Source organism: Rhipicephalus microplus, chromosome 2 (genome assembly GCF_043290135.1).
Source record: "Rhipicephalus microplus isolate Deutch F79 chromosome 2, USDA_Rmic, whole genome shotgun sequence".
Lineage (NCBI taxonomy): Eukaryota > Metazoa > Arthropoda > Arachnida > Ixodida > Ixodidae > Rhipicephalus > Rhipicephalus microplus.
Window position 1 is genome coordinate 158854901 of NC_134701.1, and position 22162 is coordinate 158877062.

At 44.9% G+C, this 22162-nt stretch overlaps 1 protein-coding gene across 2 annotated transcripts in view; it reads left to right on the plus strand.

The window, feature by feature from the left end:
• The window catches only part of LOC119170650 (putative peptidyl-tRNA hydrolase 2), a 30387-nt gene extending 8568 nt beyond the window's left edge, over positions 1–21819 (plus strand). Inside the window, exons 5-6 of one of the 2 annotated variants that reach the window (XM_037421874.2) lie at positions 5906–6020; positions 21272–21819. In XM_037421874.2, the coding sequence (XP_037277771.1) occupies positions 5906–6020; positions 21272–21358 (202 nt within the window). In that variant the 3' untranslated portion in view covers positions 21359–21819. Of the gene's footprint in view, positions 1–5905; positions 6021–17393; positions 17706–21271 lie in introns of those variants that run through there. The other variant, XM_075886962.1, reaches the window with a different exon arrangement.
• Positions 21820–22162: the final 343 nt, after the last annotated feature.

A 22162-nucleotide genomic window follows, 5' to 3' on the forward strand; every position in this document is an offset into this window, starting at 1 on the left:
TGTCCCGAGTCAGTGGTTTCTGCCGCGCATAGTTCGCGGCGTGTTCTGCCGGAAAGACAGCCCACCGATGCCGGTGATGACTGGAGCTACCGAAGCGGCAGCTCGCGTGACAGCTTCGCTGTCAATGTGAAGGTAGTTGTGGCTGCGCGTGCAATAGGCATTGGGCATGAACAGCTGTCGCGTTTTTGCGCTATTCTTGGACTGCCAATACCTATGCATCATAAGACTTTTATTGCAATTGGCAAAAAAGTTCATACTGCAGCTACCAAAGCTGTGCAAGAAAACCTGGCGAAAGCGCGGATGATAACTAAAGAGAAAGTGGATGGGGCTGATGTTGCTGTCATGTATGATGGCACATGGCAAAAAAGAGGGCACAAGAGCCACAATGGCATCGGCACTGCTGTGTCTGTGGACACTGGTTTGTGCCTAGATTTTGAAGTGCTATCGAATTACTGCCTTGCCTGTAGCCGGCACCAGGACTTGGGTGATGAGGAAGAAATATGGCAAGCATTCCACACACCTGTCTGCGAAAAAAATACAGAGTGCTCCTCTCATGCCATGGAGACTGAGGCAGCTTTGCGCATATGGGGCAGGACATCCTCATACACAACACCATTGCGCTTCACCAAGTTCCTCAGTGATGGGGACAGCAAAGCTTATACCGCTGTCGCTGAGGCCAAGGTATATGGTGAAGCTGTTGTGGACAAGGAGGAGTGCACAAACCATGTGGCCAAGCGTCTAGGCACTGCACTTCGGAAACTGCCAACAAGACTTCCACGAGGGGAAAAGCTGACAGATGGCACAATTCAGAAGCTGCAGAACTATTACCGTATTGCAATCACAAACAACAGAGGTGATATTCTGAAAATGCATCGTGCCATCTGGGCCTCATATTTCCATTCATCATCGAGCAACACAGCAGGCAGCCACCGATACTGTCCAGAAGGGGCGACTTCCTGGTGCAAGCATAGGCGAGCTGAAGCGCTTGGGGAGGCCCCACCCGACCACACACCAATCTTGACCAAGGCTCAAGGATTGGCTGTGCTTCCCATTTACAAGCGGCTCACAGATGAAAAGTTGCTGGTGCGTTGTATCCAAGGGAAGACCCAAAACGCTGCAGAATCTTTGAACAGCAAAATCTGGTTGTTGTGTCCGAAGACTAAGTTTGCCTCCCGGACAACAGTGGAAACTGCAGCTGCTATGGCCGTGTTGTGGTTCAATAAAGGACATTCAAGCTTTGAACACGTGCTAGAGGAGCTTGGTGTAGTCCCACCAGATCAACTGATCACCCTGGGCCAATCCCGCGACCAGAGGAGAATCGAAAGAATGTCTGCGTGTGAAACAGCCGAGGCAAGGGCCCATCGGCGGAACGTGGCAAAGAAAGCGCGCCTTGATGACTCCCTTCTCAAGCGGCGAGAAGGATCCACATATGGAGCAGGACAATTTTAGGTGCTCTAGCTGTGTCCCTTCTATGATATCACCAAGTTTTGTGCAAATCGCACTGTGTAATCATGAGTAAACATATTTACAACTTTCAAATGCATTTTTCTCGATTTCCATTTTGAGGTAATTCTCTCATCTTGTGCACAATCTTTTTTGGGCATAAAATAGTCCTATCTTGATGAAATTTTGCACAGAGCTTAATCAGCCACTCTAGAATACAAGTATCTACTTTAGGTTGCATTATACAACACAGATTTTTTGTTACACAACTTGATACACTGATAGAGAGATGTAAAATATGCATTTAGTACTTTTATTTTTTTTTTTTAATGTAGCAAATAAATTTTCTGTTTGAGGTACTTTTCTGTATTGTACTGCTCAAGTGCAGCAGAATGAGCCATTTTGCAATTCTGTGTGAAAATTTTTAGTAAGCTTTATTATGTGCACAAAAAACACTATATTTTGATATCAAAGTTGTAGTAACTCCGGAACTACTATAGCTATCAAACAAATAATTGCAGTTATGAAATCAGCACTGCAAGCTTTACTAACACCTAAAATTTCAAGGAGCTGGGTTATGAAATAAAAAAAAACCTTTTTCGAGTAGCATCTCCCCTTAATCTGCAGCCTAGGGCAATGAAGGTTTTGCTGTATATATAGACTTTTATGTCGGTGTCAAATATGTGGTTAGTTTTACAGGAAGTTGCATGGTTTCGGAATTGTGCCATGACAATGTGTATAGTTTGTTTTGGGCAATATTTTTGTGCCACTAAACATTTATGGTTCTGAGTCATTAATGGCTCATGTTGCTCCGCATTAACTGTAGAATGCAAATAACTGTCAAGAAAGTGCGTATAAGACATTTCAATGGACAGGAAAAACTGTAATGTGAGAATTCTTAGAATCATCAGCCTATAGTAATTGCTTATTTTAGGTCCGTAATAATTGTACAGGCAATATCAAGTTTCAAACAAGGTACTTGCGCCCTTCACATGGTAAAAAATATGTAGTCAAAATTTCATTCCGATCGGCCTATCAGAAATATTATAAACATGCCCAAACTCGAGAAGTCGCCTAAAAATTGATCTTGAGAGAAACACATTTTAAAGGTGTAAGTGAAAACTTGTGTATGCAGAAAAGGTAGTTTTTAGATGATTTCTTTTATAATGAGAGCTTGCTAATAATGGTCACACTGAGCATGTGGCTTTAGTGAGCTCCTCATGCAATGGCAAGCAGCGAGGTGAGAATTTTCAGGGGACTTTAGACAATAAGCTCTTCATAGTTTTAGTAGCCATCTTGTGCTCTTTAAAATCATTTTTAACCTACTTCGAGTTTAATTACAACCTTCATTTTTTTTATCGTGAGCATAGAGAAATGAAATGCGTGAAGGCAACGAAAAACAAGGAATATGTAATTTTGGCAAGAACTTGCGTTTTCCAGCTCGCATCTCCCCTTAAGCAGTAGCTGAGGTAAAATCAAATAAAATTGTGTGCGGAGAGGTGAACATTCCTTCTCCAGATCATTTTATGCACGGGCCAACAATTGGGGGAGGGGGAAGGGGGCCTTCGTCACGTGGTCGACCAACGTCACAAACATGTAGGCGTCAACTCCACGCATTTCAATCTCTACTACTCGGCTGTCTGTTCTCTATTGCCCTGCTCCCTTCCCAGCTGTGCTGAGCTGCTCTCCCTCATGGGGTGGAGAAAAAAGTGCTGCTTTTTGTTTGTGTTTTTTTCAGCAATATCTTTGCTACTATTATCATGTAGTTGTACTACTTGCCTAAACAGAACTCTGATGCTGTTGTGCTGTCGTGCGCGTGGGAATGCTGGGACGTAGTACGGTGGCTTTGAATTAGCATCATTCTTGACGAGCTAAAACATTCCATAGGCATATCTGGCTAGCACACTTGTCTTGCTCATGTTAGTACGATAATAGCACATGGGCATTTTGTTTTCTCTTTCAATCAGAAGGACTTCTGCGAATATGTGCACTCAATACGAAACCCAAAGAGTACCAGCAGGACACTACAGTTGCAGAACCAGTGACAGAGCCTGCACCCTTGGTGCACCACTTTTAGTCCATTTTTCTTTTTCCTTGTTGGCTTTTGCACCATACCGAACGAAATGTTATTGAAAAACCTAGTATGAGTGACTCAGAAGTTTTTGTAAACATATTAATTTAGGAAAGCACAACCTTTGCAGCCATACCATGTTTCTTGGTCATTCCTCATGATAGCCGTGTCCGAGCATTCCCACCATGAGCCACTGGGGATGTTGGAAAACTCTGGTTCGGGTTGTGATAGTTGAAGGTAATGTACAGTGGACTCCTCTTAAATGGAACTCGAAGGGGCAAGAAAATTCGTTCTATTTATGAGAAGTTTTATTTAAGCAAAGCTTACAAAATGGATGAAATATTACTTTATTTTGAAAGCACCAACTGTGGCTGACTGAACAAAAACATTTTGAAGTATACGATACTACTATAGTCAATTAGAAAGAAAAATGTTGCTAATATTGCTTACAGATATCTCTGTTTACAGCCGCACTTTCTCGAGAATCAAAAGACAACACCATGCTGCTTTTTAAACGGCTCAGACAGCCATCGCTCACCTGCAAGTGCTCGATCCCCATGCGAGTAGCAATCTCTTTGGCCTTCTCTTCGAAAATGGGGCTGCTGATCAGGAAGTTTGCGCTGCGTACACACTTGAATCTGAGAAAAAGAGCATTTTCAATTTATTTGTATGCCGCCGTTGTCCTCTGCATTCTGTCCGTGGCGAAGTTCACAAGCCTTGCAGCTTCTTCAATCTTCCCTATGTTCTTTAATATCTACAACAGTGTGGGCTTGGGAACTCTGAACTTCTTCACAATATCTGTCTTCGATAGGTCGTTGCGGTCAAGTTCTTGAATGATTTTTATTTTCGTTGTGACAAAAAGTACATTGTGCTGCTATTTATTGTTTTCATCTCAAGTTCACGAGGAGATGGAAACGAGATGGATCGTCTGCTGCTCGGTGTGCGTGGACATGTACAATCGCTGGATTGGCTTAGCTATATACTAGCTTTGGCATTTGATTCATGGTTGCTAGACTGCCGTGGCCATTTCCGCCATTCATGGATTTTGCTTGCTTTAGTTTCATTTAACTTATGTAAGCGGGAAAAAATGTTCCGATTACGCGAAACTTTTTATCATTAAATATATTGGAGACCAACTAAATGTACCTAAATTGTTTCGTTTATGGGGCTTTTCCATTTAAGCGAGCTTCGTTTAATCGGAGTCCACTGTAGATGCTATGCTTGGGTCAAAAAAGAAGTGTTTCGTACCGTTTTGCTGCATATGCTTTAATAGTCATTACAAAAAAAGTTGCCTTACATGAATTTGGCACTGACGGCACAGCTGGAATGAGCCCAACCATCCTCTTGGTGGAATTGAATGAGAGGCAAAAAAAAATTACTTGGAGACCATGCCAGTTTTAATAACTTCCACGGATATTAAGACAGCTGCATTAAAGAGGTCATTTCGCAGAAATTCTACCCTTGGCGCCGGTGTCGGCGTGTTTTGGTGTGAGCAAGAAATGGTCGTTTTGTGTGTGACCGAAGAATCGAGAAAGATGCAAATAAAATAAATGAGGAAGAATTCTTAGTCTGAGGGGGGGATCGAACCCGGGTCGTTTGTGTGGCGAGTGTACTACCACACAGCCACATGCAGTGAAAATAACTTCCTCTGCCTGAAAATGCAGTTATCCGGTATACATGCTTCACAATACAACATGAAATATTGCAGTAATAATGCGTGGTAGAAGCGCATATTGCCATCGGACATCAGAACATGGGATTATCATAACGACTTCATGGTTTAAAGCCGGTCAATCACTGGAAAACCATGCACATTACTGCACCTATTCTTTTAAGGCCACGTGGTGGGTGCATAGCAAGTTTGAAAAGATTTCATGCACTTAAGTGTTTGAAGTACACACTAGGGGTAGGACATCGCTATTGTGTTCAACTCTTGAAGGCGAAGCTTAAGGGTCCGCCACTTTTTAACAAAATCCTGAATTGCTTCCAAGCTACCACGGTGGTCTACTCTTTATGGTGTTCAACTGCTGACCAGCAGGTTGCGGTATCGAATCTCGGCCACGGTGGCCACATTTTGTATGGAAGTGAAAGTGCTAGAAGCCCATGCACTTGGATTTAAGTGCATGTTAAGAACCCCAGGTGCTTGAAATTTGCAGTGCCTTCCACTGCCGTTTCCCTCTTAATCATATTGTGGTTTTTGGATGTTAGACCCTAACAATAGTTATTAATGATTCAATGCACAGCTGCGTTTTATGGCCTAAGGGTTCTTCAATTAAATGAAAATGAGTACATAACTTACCCAAAGCTTCATATGCACATGACATCTATTAGCGCATGCTTCATATATCATCGTATGATAAGCTCTCATCGGGTGACCTATCTTGTTTCCAGGGAGACCAAGATAGCGCTGCGGGCGCTTTCAACCCAGCATTTGTTGTCATTGGAGAAAAAGGCGTCAGAGCTTGGCCTGCCCACGTACCTTGTTCAGGATGCTGGAAGGACACAGGTATTTGTTTACAGCTACTAGTTGTGTGCGGGGTGTCGTACCTTAGTTCCTAAAGGAAGTGTTCATTACTCGAGCATGGAAGATTTTAGAGCGTAAGCTACACTGGCTGAGGTTGAGCAGTTTTGCGTGACTTATCGAGATCTGTGCTGCGCACGCCCGAGGAGCAGTGAGGTGGAGGGGTGGGTCACTAGCGGGCTGGCGCTTGACTCGCGTGAGTTCGTTGGTCCGTCTGCTCATCCATAGCTCACTCTATGTATATCGTGGCATAACCGAGCTAAGCCACCGCAATTTTTTTTTTATGAGCATACTGGGCGCGTAGAAGCCACAAGTACGCCATTATGGAGGGCAAGCGTTCCAGGATAGGGTGGTGACACATACTGCACAAAGATTTCTCTGCAATGCAATTTCTCTTGAAGCCCCTTATAGAAAGATTTAACATGGTCTAGGGAGCTTTTCATCACAATAACTTTTATCTGGGGTCAAGTGGTAGGTTAAATGAGAGCATGCAGGTGAGAGCCAGGACAGAGGGCCATTTGCTTGACCAATCTCTGTAAGTGGCATTCCTCTTCTTTCTTCAATATTCAAACTGTCTCATGGCTTTTAATTCAAGATGTCCAAAAAGCTCGCTCTTCCTGTGCCACAGTGGCTTTGGCATCCAATGGTTTTGATGTGGGGCAAAGTGAGCTGATCCTGAAAGTCATGTATTCAAAATTGGGCTCATTTATGTTCATATATTCACAGGCGACAAATTAGTGGACTGATCTTGGTATTACTGTATATTGCTGATTATAAGCAGTTTTTTTTTTTCTTCATTAAATGGCATTACGAAGTTTAGGGGTCAACCTATTCACGGAATCGTAAGGTCGACTTTTCTGAGGGGGTCCGACAAACGGCCATCCTGCTTGGATTCACTGCCGTTTTGACGCATCGATAACATAAGCCTTGGATGTAACGGAGTTGCAGGAACTGCTATCTCCCAACGCGCGTGCGCCACTTTCAAAGCCGGAGATTTTTACGATCTGTCACGATAATCGCGAAACTGCGGTTTAGCTATTGTGGCTAGGAAAGGAGGTGTCAGCAACTATGCGTCAGAGATACAGCATTTTTTATGACGCATCACTGACGATATCATGGTTTCAATGGTAGTGCCACCGCACTACCATTGAAAGGGTGTTAGGGGGTTTTTGATGTAGTCGAGAGTTCATCGGAATACAATCTGGTCAGGTAAAGCCGTTGTTGAAAAAAAAAGGGGGGGGGGGTCACTGAACAATTTAAAAAAACAGACATTTCAGAATTCGTACGGATCTCTTGTCCACAGTGGGATGATGGCTGAGCAACAAGTTCTTTTGTAGTTTTGAGCGCGTGATGCAAAGTCCAGGAGTACATGTGGTTTAGTGTGCCAGATGATCTATTCATTGTGTTACTCGTTGTCTGAATGATTAGTCATTCGACATTGAGTCTCATCAAATTCTTCTCTGTTGCCATCATGTGTGAATTGCCCCAGTTTATCTCGTGACCCGTGAGGACTGCTCTGCCCTAATTAGAAGGTTATAGGAGTGCCCCAATGAAGACACATTAGGTTGAAAATTAAACCTAATTTGGACACTTATGAAAGTAAGTGCCCCTGTTGCACGCGGCTCAACTTGCTTGCAGTCAGACATGGGCACGTTACTGGCAAATAGTAACACTGTTATAGTTACAGTTACCTAAGCCAATAAAGTAACCCTGTTACATTTACAGTTATCGATTTTATTAAGTATCTTGTTACAGTTTGTGGGCAACTGTGGGTGCAGGTTAGCCAGATGAGGACAGAGGACGCTCAAGGCCAACAACAGACTTTTATATACACGAAGACGGACAAAGGAATACACACTACATAAACTCACACATATGTACACGCGTTCACGGTCTTACACGGAAGGGAAATTAATATTCTAGTTCATCCACTCACGTTGTACTCTTGGAGCGTGGACGTTGCGATTGACCTGGAGCTCTCTCGTCATCAGGAGGCGGTGTGCCTCGTGCTTGCGAAGTCCGTACCAAGGCGGGGCCCGGCCTAGAAGATAACCGCCAGGGATATCCCAGTACGGTGGTCAATGTCTGGGCTTGCCTGTATTCACACCGAGAACAGCGTACCGACGACTGTCGCGAACAGACCTGGGACAGCGCCTCGCTCCGAGACCAGAATAGCAGCTGGCCGTGAAGAACGTTGTTTCAGACCAACCCGGGGGTGAAGTGGGGCGATGCCCAGTCCAGAACGCACCCGAGGACTTCAACGCCGAGACGAGGCTTGGACACGGAGGGTCAGAACGAGCAGTCGGGGCGTGGCCCGAACTTGTTCTCGTGCTCTGCTCTCTCTGATCTTAGCCGAGCTATCCCCGTGGCTCGGGAGCTTTTCACGAGGTACACGCACGAGCATGCGCATAGGCGAGCTTCATCGTTTCACCGCTATCACTATCATGGTGATTCCCGCGCACCCTGAAATGCTAAATCGACCCCGCACACCGATCACAAATGAATCGGCCCCGCACACCGATCTTCTACGTCAAAGCACGACGCACACTCTCCAGGGCAATGTTTTTCACCACACAGTTACAATTACAGTAAAATTTTGTTAATTCAGAATTTCAGTTGATTCCGCCACGGCGTCTGGTCTCGCCCAAAATGTACATTGTTCTATGACTGAAAACTATCATTAATTCGGACAAATGTGGCCGTGCTTCGGTTAATTCGAACACCCGACCACGATCGAGTCACTGCGGGGAAGCAGCAGCGGAATCTGCCAGCCAAATCGATGGCGCACCTAGACAACTTTGAAATTTGATTGCGGCCTCTGAGATTCAAAACTTCGTCCATGGGTAGTACATCTCGGAGGCACCCCCACCCCAAAAAAAAAACGCATGAAGGTTTAAACAACCAAAATGGCAGACAGTGCATCGCTACTGTCATCAGCAACGGGCAACCTACGGATCCGCCTTTACTTTTTTCTTGTGTGTCGAACACGTTTGCGTGACGGTTGAGTTGGATTGCTCACCTCCAGAGGGTTTCAACTTAATTATTTATACGTGTCAGTGCCATCTGCAGTCTTACTGTTTGCTGTTTTTTGAAAAGTTTGCTAGTTTTTATTTTGTTTTTATTACAGTACATTTTTTTTGTGTGTGTGTGTTTGTGTTGTCTACTTCGTGCGCGCGACGCTGGTATGGCTTCCCCTCCATCCCCTGCGGCCCCAACCACCCCAACTCCCGCAGCGAAGAGGGCAAAGTACAAATCAATGGATTTGGCTGCGAAGGTGAAAATACTAAAGGCATTGCAAGCGGGAGCATCTCGTAAAGAAGTGATGGAAAAGTTGAATGTGAAGAAAAGCACGCTGAGCACTTACGTGAAGAACGAAGAGCAGATTATGCAAGCGTATGACGGGGACATGTTTGGCGACCAAAGGAAGAGGCTTCGAATGGCAGTGCATCTCAAGCTAGAAGAAGCGCTGTGGCGCTGGATTGCCGTTTCGCGCAATGTGCGTTTGCCCTTGAGCGGCCCCCTTATCTGCGCACAAGCAGAGAAGTTCGCGGTGACCATGAACATTGACTCCTTCAATGCCTTGGAAGGCTGGTTCGACCGCTTCCAGAAGCGACACAATCTGGTGTTCTTTAACGTGTGTGGTGAAAGAGGTGCGGTTGACGAAAGTGTGCAGGACTGGTGGTTTGGACTATCCGCGCACCTTTCTACGTACGAACCGTGCAACATTTTCAACGCTGATGAGACAGTGCCGTTCTATAAGGTTCTGCCTGAGAAGACAATCCCGTTTAAGGAGGACGCGTGCGTCGCTGGAAAACGAAGTAAAGAGCGCGTGACAGTTCTTCTGGCTGCTAACATGACCGGCACAGAGCGGCTGCCGCTTCTGGTGATTTGGAAGGCTGGGAAGCCAAGATGTTTTAAGAATATTAAGCAGCTGCCTGTCGACTATTGGTTCAACAGAAATTCTTGGATGAGGATGAGTGCCAAACTCTTTGAAGCCTGGCTGCGTCAGCTCAACCGCCACTTTGCGGCCAAGGCTCGGAAGGTGTTGTTCCTGCTAGACAACTGTAGTGCGCACACGAAGGTGTCTGGGCTCGAGAACATTGAACTGCTATTCCTGCCTTCAAACACAACAGCTTCCCTGCAGCCAATGGACCAAAGAATCATACAGTTCGTGAAAAGCCGCTATCGACGGCAGGTACTCGAGTGGATGTTGCTCTGCATGGAGTGAGGCAAGCAGTACGAAGTAAGCCAGCTAAGCACAATCCACATGCTGACATTCGTGTTGAACAACACACCGCCTGCAGTAGTCGCAAACTGCTTTAGGCATAGCGCTTCGTGCACGATGCTGCTGATCCAGGTGTGGTGGCCGATGAGAAAACCGGCGAAGAGCGACACGGCCGCTATGTGAGCATCATGCCAGCTGATGTGCCCCTGGGCAATTACTTCGCAATTGGCAGCGATGTTGCAGTGGCCAGCACAATGACTGACAGCGATATTGTCGCCGAAGTGTTGGGCGGCGAAGGGGAATTGGCTGACGAGGACGTAAGTGATGCTGACGAGCATCTGCGCCACACAATGACGGAGCCTGCGCATGCATTGACCGTTTTCGAAGACATATGCATGCTTTCCTTGGACAGTGTGCGCGGACTGAGCCACCTGCAGGAACTTCACAAAATTGTGACTTCGTCGCACATTGCGTCCGTGAAGCAAACCACGATCACAGACTTTTTAAAGAAATAAAAGTATGGTGGTGTAGGAGATATTTTTCAAGTGTTTTGTTCGTACGTGTGATAATTCGTACCCTCGGTTAATTCAGACATTCTCTTCAATCCGGTGAAGTCCGAATTAACGAGGTTTTACTGCACCGTGAAAAAGTAATATTGTTACTTTTTGTTACCGTGTAAAATAAGTTATTGATTATATACCAAATTATACAATTCATTTTATAAAAGCGTGCGAAGAACAACAGGTGCGAGTAAAAAGTGAAGGTGGGGTTCATGGAGTCTATTTCTCATATTTTTCAAGGTGCATCAACCCACCCTGTTCGGAAAGCTTTGCGTCCGCTGGGCATACAAACCATTTTTGATACTCCTATCACACGATCTATCTGACGTGATTTGCAACAATTGACATGTCATTTTACCTGTCTACTGTCACACGATGAAAATACACAGCATTTTAGGTAACTATGATTTACCCTCCTGAGACTTAGGGAGGAATAAAAATTTATTGAAATTTGCATGAAACATTGTTGTATCCTCGAAAATAATTTTTGTCAATGAAAAGCTGCTGCACAAGTATAAACCAAGCCATTTCATATAATTTGTCACCGCTGCACAAAAGAAATGAAGTTAAGTCAATGGTCAAGCCGAGAGCCAATCGAAAAGCAACATTGCCAACAATATGATAGGACTGAAGCGTGGGAGTACGGTTAGCAATCCGACTGTAAGGATGAGACGGCGGCAGCTAATTCTTGTGGTTACCACCTTCATCACCAATGTACATGCAATTGGATGATTAACACCCGCGATACAGGCAACAACAGCAGAGCAAAAATTAACATGACATATGTGGTTGAGCAGTTTTTTTTAGAAACTTCCGCCCGTGTGATTGTGTCATCAAAACAGCAATAAGCTGTTCTTGTTAAAAGCAAAATATTGTAAAAGCAAAATTAGGAATTACAGAATTTAGCAATACCGTAAATACCCGCGTATAATACGAACCCGAATATAATATGAGGCCAAGTTTTAGAGGCGCGAAATGAAAAAAAAAATTTGTACCCCCGTATAAAACGATGTAGGAAAGGTCACTGAAAACACATTTATTGAGCACACATTCGCCATGTCAATCGCTGTCGTCTTCAACTGCGCTTTCCTCGGACATTTCCTTGTCAGACAAATCGTCAAATAGGTGCTCGTCTTCTGCGCCATCGAGGGCATTAGAGATGCCGCACTTCTTGAAGGAACGGCGCATAAGGTCCTCTGGGATGCTTTCCCAAGCGTCCATGATCCATTTGCATAGCGTGGCCGGCGACGCCCATTTCAGCCGCCTGGTCGGCGTCACTGCAGGCTCACCTGAGCGCATCCACTCGGCGTAGCAACGCTTAACCGCATCCGTTGAATGCTTGTTCACACAAACGTCGAAAGGTTGCAGTTGAGATGTCATCCCACCCGGGATCACGACCAGTTCCGTGCCGCTGTCGCGCAGGAGCCTCTTCACTGAGTCGGCCAAATGGCAGCGAAATGCATCCAGCACCAGAATGGATGGAAAAGAGAGCAGGGCACCAGGCCGTCTGCACCGCACCGACTTTACCCAGTCTACGACAAGGTCTTCATTCTCCAGCCTTTATCCTGACATCTCACGATGACATTCATCGGTAGCTCCTCGCCTTTCGGCGCTTGAAGACGACATAAGGTGGGAGCTGGTGGCCGTGCACGATAACATCACTATGACGCGCGTTTTTTCATTGCCGGTGGTACGGACACTAACCTGCTTCAAGCCCTTCTCATGAACTGTAAGGGGCGATGGAATGTCCAGGTAAACTGGCATTTGATCGGCGTTGCCGATTTGTCCCAGCTGGAAGTTCTGCGAGCGGCGCAACGTAATCACATGGCATTAAAATGAAATAAGAAGCTCTTTAAAGGCTTCAGGGAGCTTCTGAGAAATGGAGGTTCGCCGGCGCAGGGAAAAACCGGCTCGGCACTTGTAACGGTATATCCAGTGCTTGCTGGCTTTGAAGTCCGAGCTCAGCATCCCCTTTTCTCTCGCCAGCTCCCTCGCTTTCATCAGCATCAGCTCCATGTTGACTGGCAAGTGCGCCGCCAGCTACTGTTAAACGAACTCTGTCAGTGCGAGTTCAATCTCTGGGAAGGCCCCTTTCTTCGGACCGCGAAAGCTTTTTCGCTTTCTGCTGCACGCGAAAAGCGCTTCTTTCTGTCGTCGTCATCCACAGACACTTCCTTCGGTGACTCCGAATTGTCTTCCGGCCGCACTGTTCCTCACTGTTGCCGATTTCCTCAGCAGCTGCGATGACCGTTCTTTTGAATGCAGCCGAGTACTGGTTTCGGTGCCCTGGCATGTTGCGAAGTGAGGCACAGAACACAGCAAGGTTCACACGTCCGCTCGTCCGCTGTCCAAGCGCTCAAAAAACTCAACAACAAAGAAAGAAATGGCGCTAGCGCTCAGTTTTGCCACGCGAGGGCGCGAAGATAACAAAGCCAAGCCGTAGCCACTTATAGACAAAACAAAGCCGTAGCCAAGCGCCAGTTACGAAACCGAAACATCCAGCACAATTTCGTTTTTCGAGCAAGTTTTCGTTCGTATTCGCACATAGTACGAAATGGAATTTTGGAATGCTAATATTTGGAAAAAACCTCATATTATACGCAGGTATTTACGGTAATAAATTACTTGGAGTATTGCGTCCCAAAACCACCATATGATTATGAAAAACACCGTGGAGGGAAATTTTGAGAGTCTGCTGTTCTTTAACGTGCACCGACTTCGCGTATAACAAGGACCTCTACCATTCCGCCTCCACTGAAATGCAAGCCCCGCTGCTGGGATTGAACCCGTGACGTTAGAATCAACATCTGAGCACCTCAAGCTTTGTTCCAGCAAGGCAGACGAATTACAATAGCCATCTTCCTAACAAGGCTTCGTCGTGGAGCATTTGGTCCGAAATCTAACATGAACTAGCTTCGGGAATGCATTGAAGTGACAATGTTATTTTCATCGAATGACATTAGTTTCTCCGTGTGATAATAAACAAATGACATGAGTAATGAATGACATTCGCTGTAAATGACGTTAGGTATGCCGTGTACTGTGCGATGTCTATGCACGTAAAAAGCAAACAATTTTTCGCGCATTAGTAAAGTGCAATTTTGCAATCCCTGATATACCACTCTTATTGCGACACGATCTTGGTAAGCGAGAAACCGTGCGAAAAGAGAATGGGAGTGGAGACACCACCTCCAGATTCCCGCACCAAGCACCGTGACGTCACAAATTTGAAGGCGTATACTAGGTCCTATGTAGGTTCTAATCGATAGACTTGAAGTACATTGTGATCCCTAGGTGCCACAGACCAAGCATGTAAAGTGTCAGAAAATTTCATGGAGCCAATGTCGCGAAAATACAAAAAATATATTTTGAAACTTCTTACCCCATGGGTGGAGATTTTGACGCGACATTAAAAAATGAGATTTCGACCTTGATTTTCTCCACTAATAATGAACTTATGGCAGTGAAACTAATGGCATTATATAGTTCTTAGAGAGGAGTTTATAAATGTAAACCAGGTGATTGTTCCTTTTTAGTGTCCCTTTAGAGTACATCAAATGGTTGAAATTAACGGAGCCCTCCACTACGGCGTCTTTAATAATCATATCGTGGCTTGGGGACGTAAAACCTGAGATGTTATTATTAGTGTAAGCCCCGCCATACCTTGACACGCATGTTCGTGAAACCTGAAGACCACACATCTGTGGACGATCATTGTGGAATTATCTACAAGCACATCAGCGAAACAGACAACAAATGACCAGGAAAAGAAAAGGTATTAAAGTCAACCATGCGATGCATCTTACGAAGCTTGAACACTGCTGAACGCGGCATAGCTTTGAACTGAACGACGCGTCGACGCTGGCTCATGAACGAAATCAGGTGTGGGGGGAACTTCTGGAAACGTGGTTCATTCAGCACAACACATCGGCTTGCAACAGCAACTGCTGCTAGTGTATACTGAGGATGCCACCTGTATAGGGCACGAGAAGTGTCATTTTCTTAAATCTGAGTAGATTTTTGGCACTTTAGGTGGTCATTCATTTCAGGCTTCCGTTTTATAGCCACCTGTCAAACACGATTAGCTTGGAAGCTCGGACGAAGGAATGCTCTACCGACACTTCAAGGAACAAAGCTGGAAGCTCAAGTGACAAAAGAATATAATGCCCCTCTCCCCCTCCCAAAGGGAAAAGGAACGTGAACTTAGCAACATGACTGATTTACGATATGTAGTTTACAAGTGAACTCTGAACACGGTCTTGTGCAGGGAATATATTTCTCTGTGACCTCTTCCTCTAAACTGCGATGGGAGCACTCTTGTGGAAAATTCAAAAGTGGGGGGGATATAGCAAATAAGAAAGTTGAAAAAAGGGAAGAACGTTTCACATGGGATTTCAACGAGTGGTGCCATTGAATAATTTTGATAGAAACAGAAGTAACTGTAACTGTATTTTTCGTTACAGTTACTGAGTAAAAAAGTAACAGTGTTACAGTTACTCATGCTTAAAAGTAACTGGTTACAGTTAAAAGTTACCGAGAAAAGTAACTAGTTACCGATAACGCGTTACTAGTAACTGGTTACTGCCCAAGACTGCTTGCAGCAGAGCAACCTGTGTGCACTTCAAGTGAATTGCTCGGGTGTGCACGCTTTTTAAGAAAAAAAAAAATTGTGCGGTTGTGCACGTGTGTGGAAAGCAAAACAAATGTAAAACCTTTAATTTTACTCTATCTTATTGTCGACTGTACTGATTTGGTTTTTGCGAGTGCCCGAACAGGAAACACAACCATGGTCATATTTGTGCGAGTCAGCGCCTGGTCTGAAACAGGTGTATAATCACGCCCATGTGAGCAGTAAAGGAGATAGTAACAAAGCGGTTGCGCTTTGAGTGGTTGAAAGACATGCAGCGAGCAGTTTTGTAGACACGAGAAGCAGGAACTGCCTGAAGGACGAAACGGAAACTAGATGCTGCATACCCACATCCCACCGGATGCACAAGCGATAGCCAGTGCATCGCTGTAGGGAAGTCTTAAAAAAAAAAATTAGAGGCATCAGTGAAAAACAAAATTACACATAACCTTGCATTGTGGCAGCTTAAGATGAACAAGAGAAATCATCAACAAGAGAGCGCTTTTTAAACGCACAAGTGATGACGTACACGTACGTCAATGACCATTTTGAAAATGTTTGCAAAGGACGTACGTGTCATCATTGGTCATTGACGTACACGTACGTCAATGACCATTTTGAAAATGTTTGCAAAGGACGTACATGTCATCATTGGTCCTGAAAGGGTTAGCCTTGTCAGGGCATTCTTGTAAAAGGCCTCGCTCTCTGCAAGCTTACCGTGGCTGTAGCTGCTTTTCCTGAAAGGTAGTGCCACGCAAAATCAATAATTTTACAGCTGCACTAAGTGGTAAAACCTGTTGCATCCTGCTACGTATTCATAAAAAAATCTTGTAGCGTGTGCTGAGCCTGCACCAAAATGTCATTTTGTAGCCTTTCAGAGAAAAAAAGAATACAGCAGGCACTTAGTATAACTAATAGATCAATGGAAATCTTTAGTTTATGTGCGCCAGGTTGTTTCAAGTGGTCTACTATATTTCTATTTGTTGGGTACATCTTAAGAAGACGGGAAAGGTTCAGCGAAATAGACCCAATAGGGGTAGCCGATTACCTCTACGGCTAAATAAATGGTTCAACTCTTGTTCTCAGCCACACTATCCGGCAGCGAGACACCGTCTATCCGGCCGACTGCAACAATGTTGAGCGTGCACACATTGGTGCCTGCTTATGTGCATCGGGTGTTTATGTGGCTTTTGCCTTCTAGTGCTGTACATTACTGTAGAATCAGTGCAGTGATAATTCTAGATGTTAATCTTTCGTTCTCAAAGGGGGGGGGGGAGCTACGGGGGCATCACTGTTGAAAGAAGTCAATTCCTGCATAGTGCGTTAAGTTTTCTACGGCTAGGGCTATTATCCCATTCTACGACACAGCGTCTTAAAGAACCCCAGGTGGTCTAAATTTCCGGAGCCCTCCACTACGGCGTCTCTCATAATCATATAGTGGTTTTGGGACGTTAAACCCCACATATCAATCAATCATTACGACACAGCGTCATTGAAGCGAGTAAATATAGTTTCTAACTGTTCTAGTGTTCGAATAAAGTAATACTCTGTTCAATAAGGGCTTTTATAGGATGGCAGCCTTTTACTTTATTGATTGTGCTAATTACAATGTGCAGTACAGGTATGTACCTGAACAGATTTTCACTTTTTTTCATAAGTGTTTGCAGTCCTGCTTGTTCCGATTAACATAAAAAAGAAGTGATGTAGCACCTGTGAAATTTAGCTGAGAAGACACAGTCGTAGTGCATGCATGTGCACGTCCAACTCACACACACATCACACCCCTTAACATAAGTGTGCAAAATTACGAAGAAGAGCAAGGGTAGTGGAGCCAATGCTTATATTCTGTGTGGTTGGGTGAACTCGACTTGTCTTTGCCACTATTACTCTGCTCCTGGTTCCATGTCGTCATCTCATCTGTAAATAAATCCATTCCTTCATAACAGCCTCGGCCTCGTGAAGGATCAGCGTACATTGCTCGGGTCGACCCAGCTTCACCGGTTTTGCGACGAAGCAGACGCTTGGCTGGCTTGTCACCGCAGCCCGCAGACATGGATGACACTGGAAAAGGCGATAACAACCTCGCTAATGGTGAGCAACAGTCTCACCCTGCGAGGCAAGCTGACCATGGGATTCTGGAGCATCAGCAAAAGAACATTTCGACGAAGCCAGATGAGGATTTTCAGCACTTCGTTGAGTACTATGTAAGAGTGAGTCACTGGCAACCACTGGAGCGCTATTAGGCATCTCGAGAAGTGATGTTTTTTTTTTCTAGCTGGAACTGCTGATCCCTGGTTCGACAGCCGTAGCAGTGTAATGAAAACATAGAAAATTTTCGTGGACGAACTGAAAAAGTGTTGGAGCACTTGACAGCTGAGATAAGGCAAGCTGAGCGGACACTTTTGTGCAGAGCTCAGTTACCTGGTGAAACATGTATCATCTACATTGAGGCTGTTTTGAAATTTCATGCAATCGTGAGGACAAACATGTCTGATGAAGGCAAGGTGGGCCGTTTCCTAGAAGGAATCGTGGAAGACGTGTCCAATTTTCCTACCACAAATGAAGACCTCAACGCTCCCTCTGATCTGAAGAATGCTTTTTGTTTGAAGTGCAGCGAGAATTCCCGTGAAGTCTGGGCATCTTAATAATGTGACCACAATTGCAAGTGTTTCTATCTCGTCACAAGACAACCTTTCCTCTGTTATAAGACGAGTGGTTAGAAGAGCTTGCCTAGCTGCAAATTGTGGACACAGTAAACGCATGTCATCAATGTACGTTTGACCAAACGCGCCCACGAATAACTGGTATCTCAATCATGTCAAAGTTACTCTCAGCCTCGCACATCTTACACCGAGCAGCGTGAAAGAAGGAGCGAGCAGCCACTCGAAAACCAGGAATGTAAGGCAAGTTGCACCACGGAAATTTGCTCCTCAGGCACCATCTGCTGTCCTCTACCAACTAGTGAGTGCTTCCTGATATAGCTGCTACAATTGCTACAATGAGATAGCTGCTACCATTGTGAACTGCATGGACACTTTGTTAGGTACTGCTTCTGCCACCAGCCGCAAGCTTCGCAATTCAACGTGTACATGCCCTGTGCACCCGCTGACTAACTCCCGGTCATTTCAGAGTTCCTTTCAACAGTAACACGTAGCACACGCAGACTCCCCTTTCTCTGAAAGCAGCGCTACACCACGGCCAGCATGACAGCAGTGACTCTCGTCACCGTGCTATCGTTCAGTGTTGACTGCAGCTGGGAAACAAAGGGGTGCGACCGATGTGGGGCAAGACCACAGAATCGTCTTCCTCACACCCCTATTGTCCGGGTGGTAAAGAATAAGGTATTTGTGTAGACAATGTGAGTACTGTTGCCTTAGTAGATACTTGTGCTGTAGTTTCTATATTGAGCCTGTGTTTTAAAAATTGCCTTGGGACCAAATTTGTGTTTGCTTGACGTTGGAACACCACCTTTGACGGTGTTGCAGGAGGAATGTTTCGTCCAGTTGATGCTTGCTCTGTTCTAATTGCCACGTAAAATCAAAGGTTTATAGTTGAATTAACTCTGCTTTCATATTCAACTCGAGACATTATTCTACTTATTGTTTTCTTGCGTGCTGCTGTGCCACTCTGTATTGTGGTAGGGGTGCAATTTTTCTTCCCAACACCTTGACCACTTCCTGATAAGATACATACCAGTAATGGTAGCTTAAACATGTTTCAAGGGTCACAAGACTGTTCAGCCCCGCAGACTACAATATTTGCATGTGTAAAACTTTAAACGTCCTCGTACCGGTTCTTGCTTTGTTTCAGTTTAATTGGATTTTCGTAAAGCACTCAAGGGAAACATTATTGTGCCTCACTGCCTCGTGCTTGCCATTAGTGATTGTGCTTACTTGTGGACCGTCAACGTTTCGGCACCACCCATATACCCTACCGTACGTTCAATTAAATTATCAACAGGTATAAAGAAATCCCACTCCGATTCTTGCCCTCATCATTCTGCCAGCACTCAGCACGCGGCCAACAAGTCACTTCCTTTTACTAAACGTGTGTACTGCACGAGGTGCTCACAGACAGTGTTTGACTCTGCCCAAGATGAAAAATTAACTGATATGCGGCCACCATCTTGCACACAACATCGAATCTCTACTAGGCAAGCAGTGCCAATTCGTCAAGAAGTGTTATCGCTCCCCGCCTTCCGTGAAGAAAGTCATCGCGGAGCATGTTGAAGACACATTCAAGAAGAGAGTCATGCTGAAGAAGGCAGAAGATGTGGAAAGGGAAGCACAGAGGAAGAAAACTCACCTTCGATCAAGTCAGCATTGTATCCCTACGTATGCTTTCGAGATGTCGCTCGCCCATCAACATTTGAGTCGGAACTAGGAACTTCTAGCATGATGGGCTGGCATCTAACAAATCAGATTCTGATTATTCACTTATATGACGATTCAGGAGCACCCTCGCCAAACTCATTTGCAGCCGGGAAACTGGTGCGCACTTCTGAAATGCATGAAACTGCAGATGCATGAAACTGAATAGTTTCATGCATCTGGAAAGCAAAAGTAAGTCAGGCCTATAATAATCTTTCATCTTATCACCTACAAGATGTAAGTGGTTTTTCCAAGTCCCCGAAACAGGAAATGCAACCACAGTGGCACCATTCGCGTCAGTCAGTGAATGCACAAAAGCAGCTGTAAATGCACTCTGGTGAGAAATAAACAAAAGAATGGCAAGATGGTCTTTCTTTGAGATATCTTAGACCATGCTTTTATGCTTTATTAGTAAAGCATAAAAAAAAAAAGTAAAGCAGAGAGCCATCGGCACAAGAAGAAATTTTTTTTTCATGTACACATATAATGTGCAGCGCGTGCCAAGTAAGTGAAATGATCGAAAAAAGTGTGCTTTTTGAACGTACAAGCGATGACTTACATGTACAGCCACCGCTATGTTTGTGTATAGCACGCGAACAGCCCGTTTTTGCTCTGCAGGGCGAAACATTGGGGCAGTATCAGGCTCTGACGTGGTCAGCCTTGACAACTAGGCTGTGCATGCTCCTGATACACCACTTCAGAGCCCGAAACTGCCTCAAGGTTTCGGCCAACTCAGCAAAAACGGGCTGTTCGAGCGCTCTACACAGGCGTGGCCGCAGCTTTACGTCATTGATGCTGAAAGGGTTAAAGTGCTCTTTATTCACACTTGGGTTGAAGCCAGGAAAGAAGTGTACATTTAAAGGCTCGTCTTCTTTGTTAGAAACAATATTATTGAGATATAAGAACCATGCCAAGAAAAGTATAGAGGATGTTATTGAAAGTAATTGTATTGTGAATGAGAAGAAAGAAAAGTGCACGAAAAGATAACTTTCCGTGGGCAAGGACAGAACCTACAACCTTCGAATAATGCGTCCAATGCTCTGCCAACTGATCTATCACTGTGGCTATCCCCCAGTCTACTTTATAGGGTATATATGTGCATTAAACGTGGGAGCATCAGTTAGCGCCGTCAGTAGCCATGGCGGCGAGTGTAGAACACTCTTTATCTGCCTGTTTGGCTTCACGTAGCACATCGACTTATTACGAGCTTGCAGCCGACCAATAATCTCTCGTATACTGCCTAAAGGCACCACGTCTGCTAGAATGAGACCCTCACTGGATGAAGGAAAGAAGTGTACATTAAAGGGCTTGTTTTCTTTGTCAGAGACAATATTAATGAGATCTAACAGTTAACTGTAGATTGTTATGATTTCTTTTCTTTCTTTCTTCTTCCTTTTCTTTTGTTTTTTTGAATGAGGTTTTGTTGTGTTAACTTTCATCATTGCTCTCTCCAGGTTCCCGAGGGATCGACAACGGTTCTAGGAATAATGGGGCGGATGGACCTCGTCGATCAGGTCACCGGAGGCCTGCGATTATTGTGAAAGGCACTGCCATTGCAACTCCGAAGGCATTCACGAAGCACGAATTCAGCAGTGGCTGCCTTGTGATAGGCGAGTGTTCCTATTCCAGCCTGCCACTCCCCGCCACTGAAGCCAAAGAAGCTACTGCTCCTTGTCCTCTCTATTTATATGCAAGTTTCCTAAGGACCCTCCACGGCTGGCAGGAGCAGTCCTTTGATATGCTTCAAACTTGGCAGCAATCTGTATTTGTGCATTGGGCCTTGAAGTAGAAATCGAGCAACTTGGTGTGGCACCTACCAAAAATTTATTTTAAATACCAGAGCCAGGCTTCACCATTCGAAGTCAGTCATGCCGACAGTGTCACCTTTATAACCTTCTTGTTTTTCTCTCCTCTAGACAGTCAGTCTCCTCTAGTTGGTTGCGGAGGTGTACAAATTTTAAACATTTATCGTCTCAAATTTAATTTTTGTTGTCTGCATATGCCAGGACTCCAAAATGAAACCTGGCAGTCAACTTTCACATCATTTCAACTAACCAAGCATTTGCTGAATGTTCACCGTTGAGCACTGAAATGGGACTCTAGAGTGATCACTTACGAAGTTCCCCTTTTAAATATCCTGCGTAACGCAGCAACTCCACAACGGATGCATCTCGCATTCTCAAAATTGTTGCACATCTAAGGGCAAGTTCCTTTCGCACGACATTAACTGTAATTTAACTTGCCAGAAATGCCGATGGCCATGTAGTGACGATTCTGGTGCCAAGTATTGAGATAGTATTTAATAAAAGTAATCGAATTCTTAGAAGCAATCAGTCGATTATGCT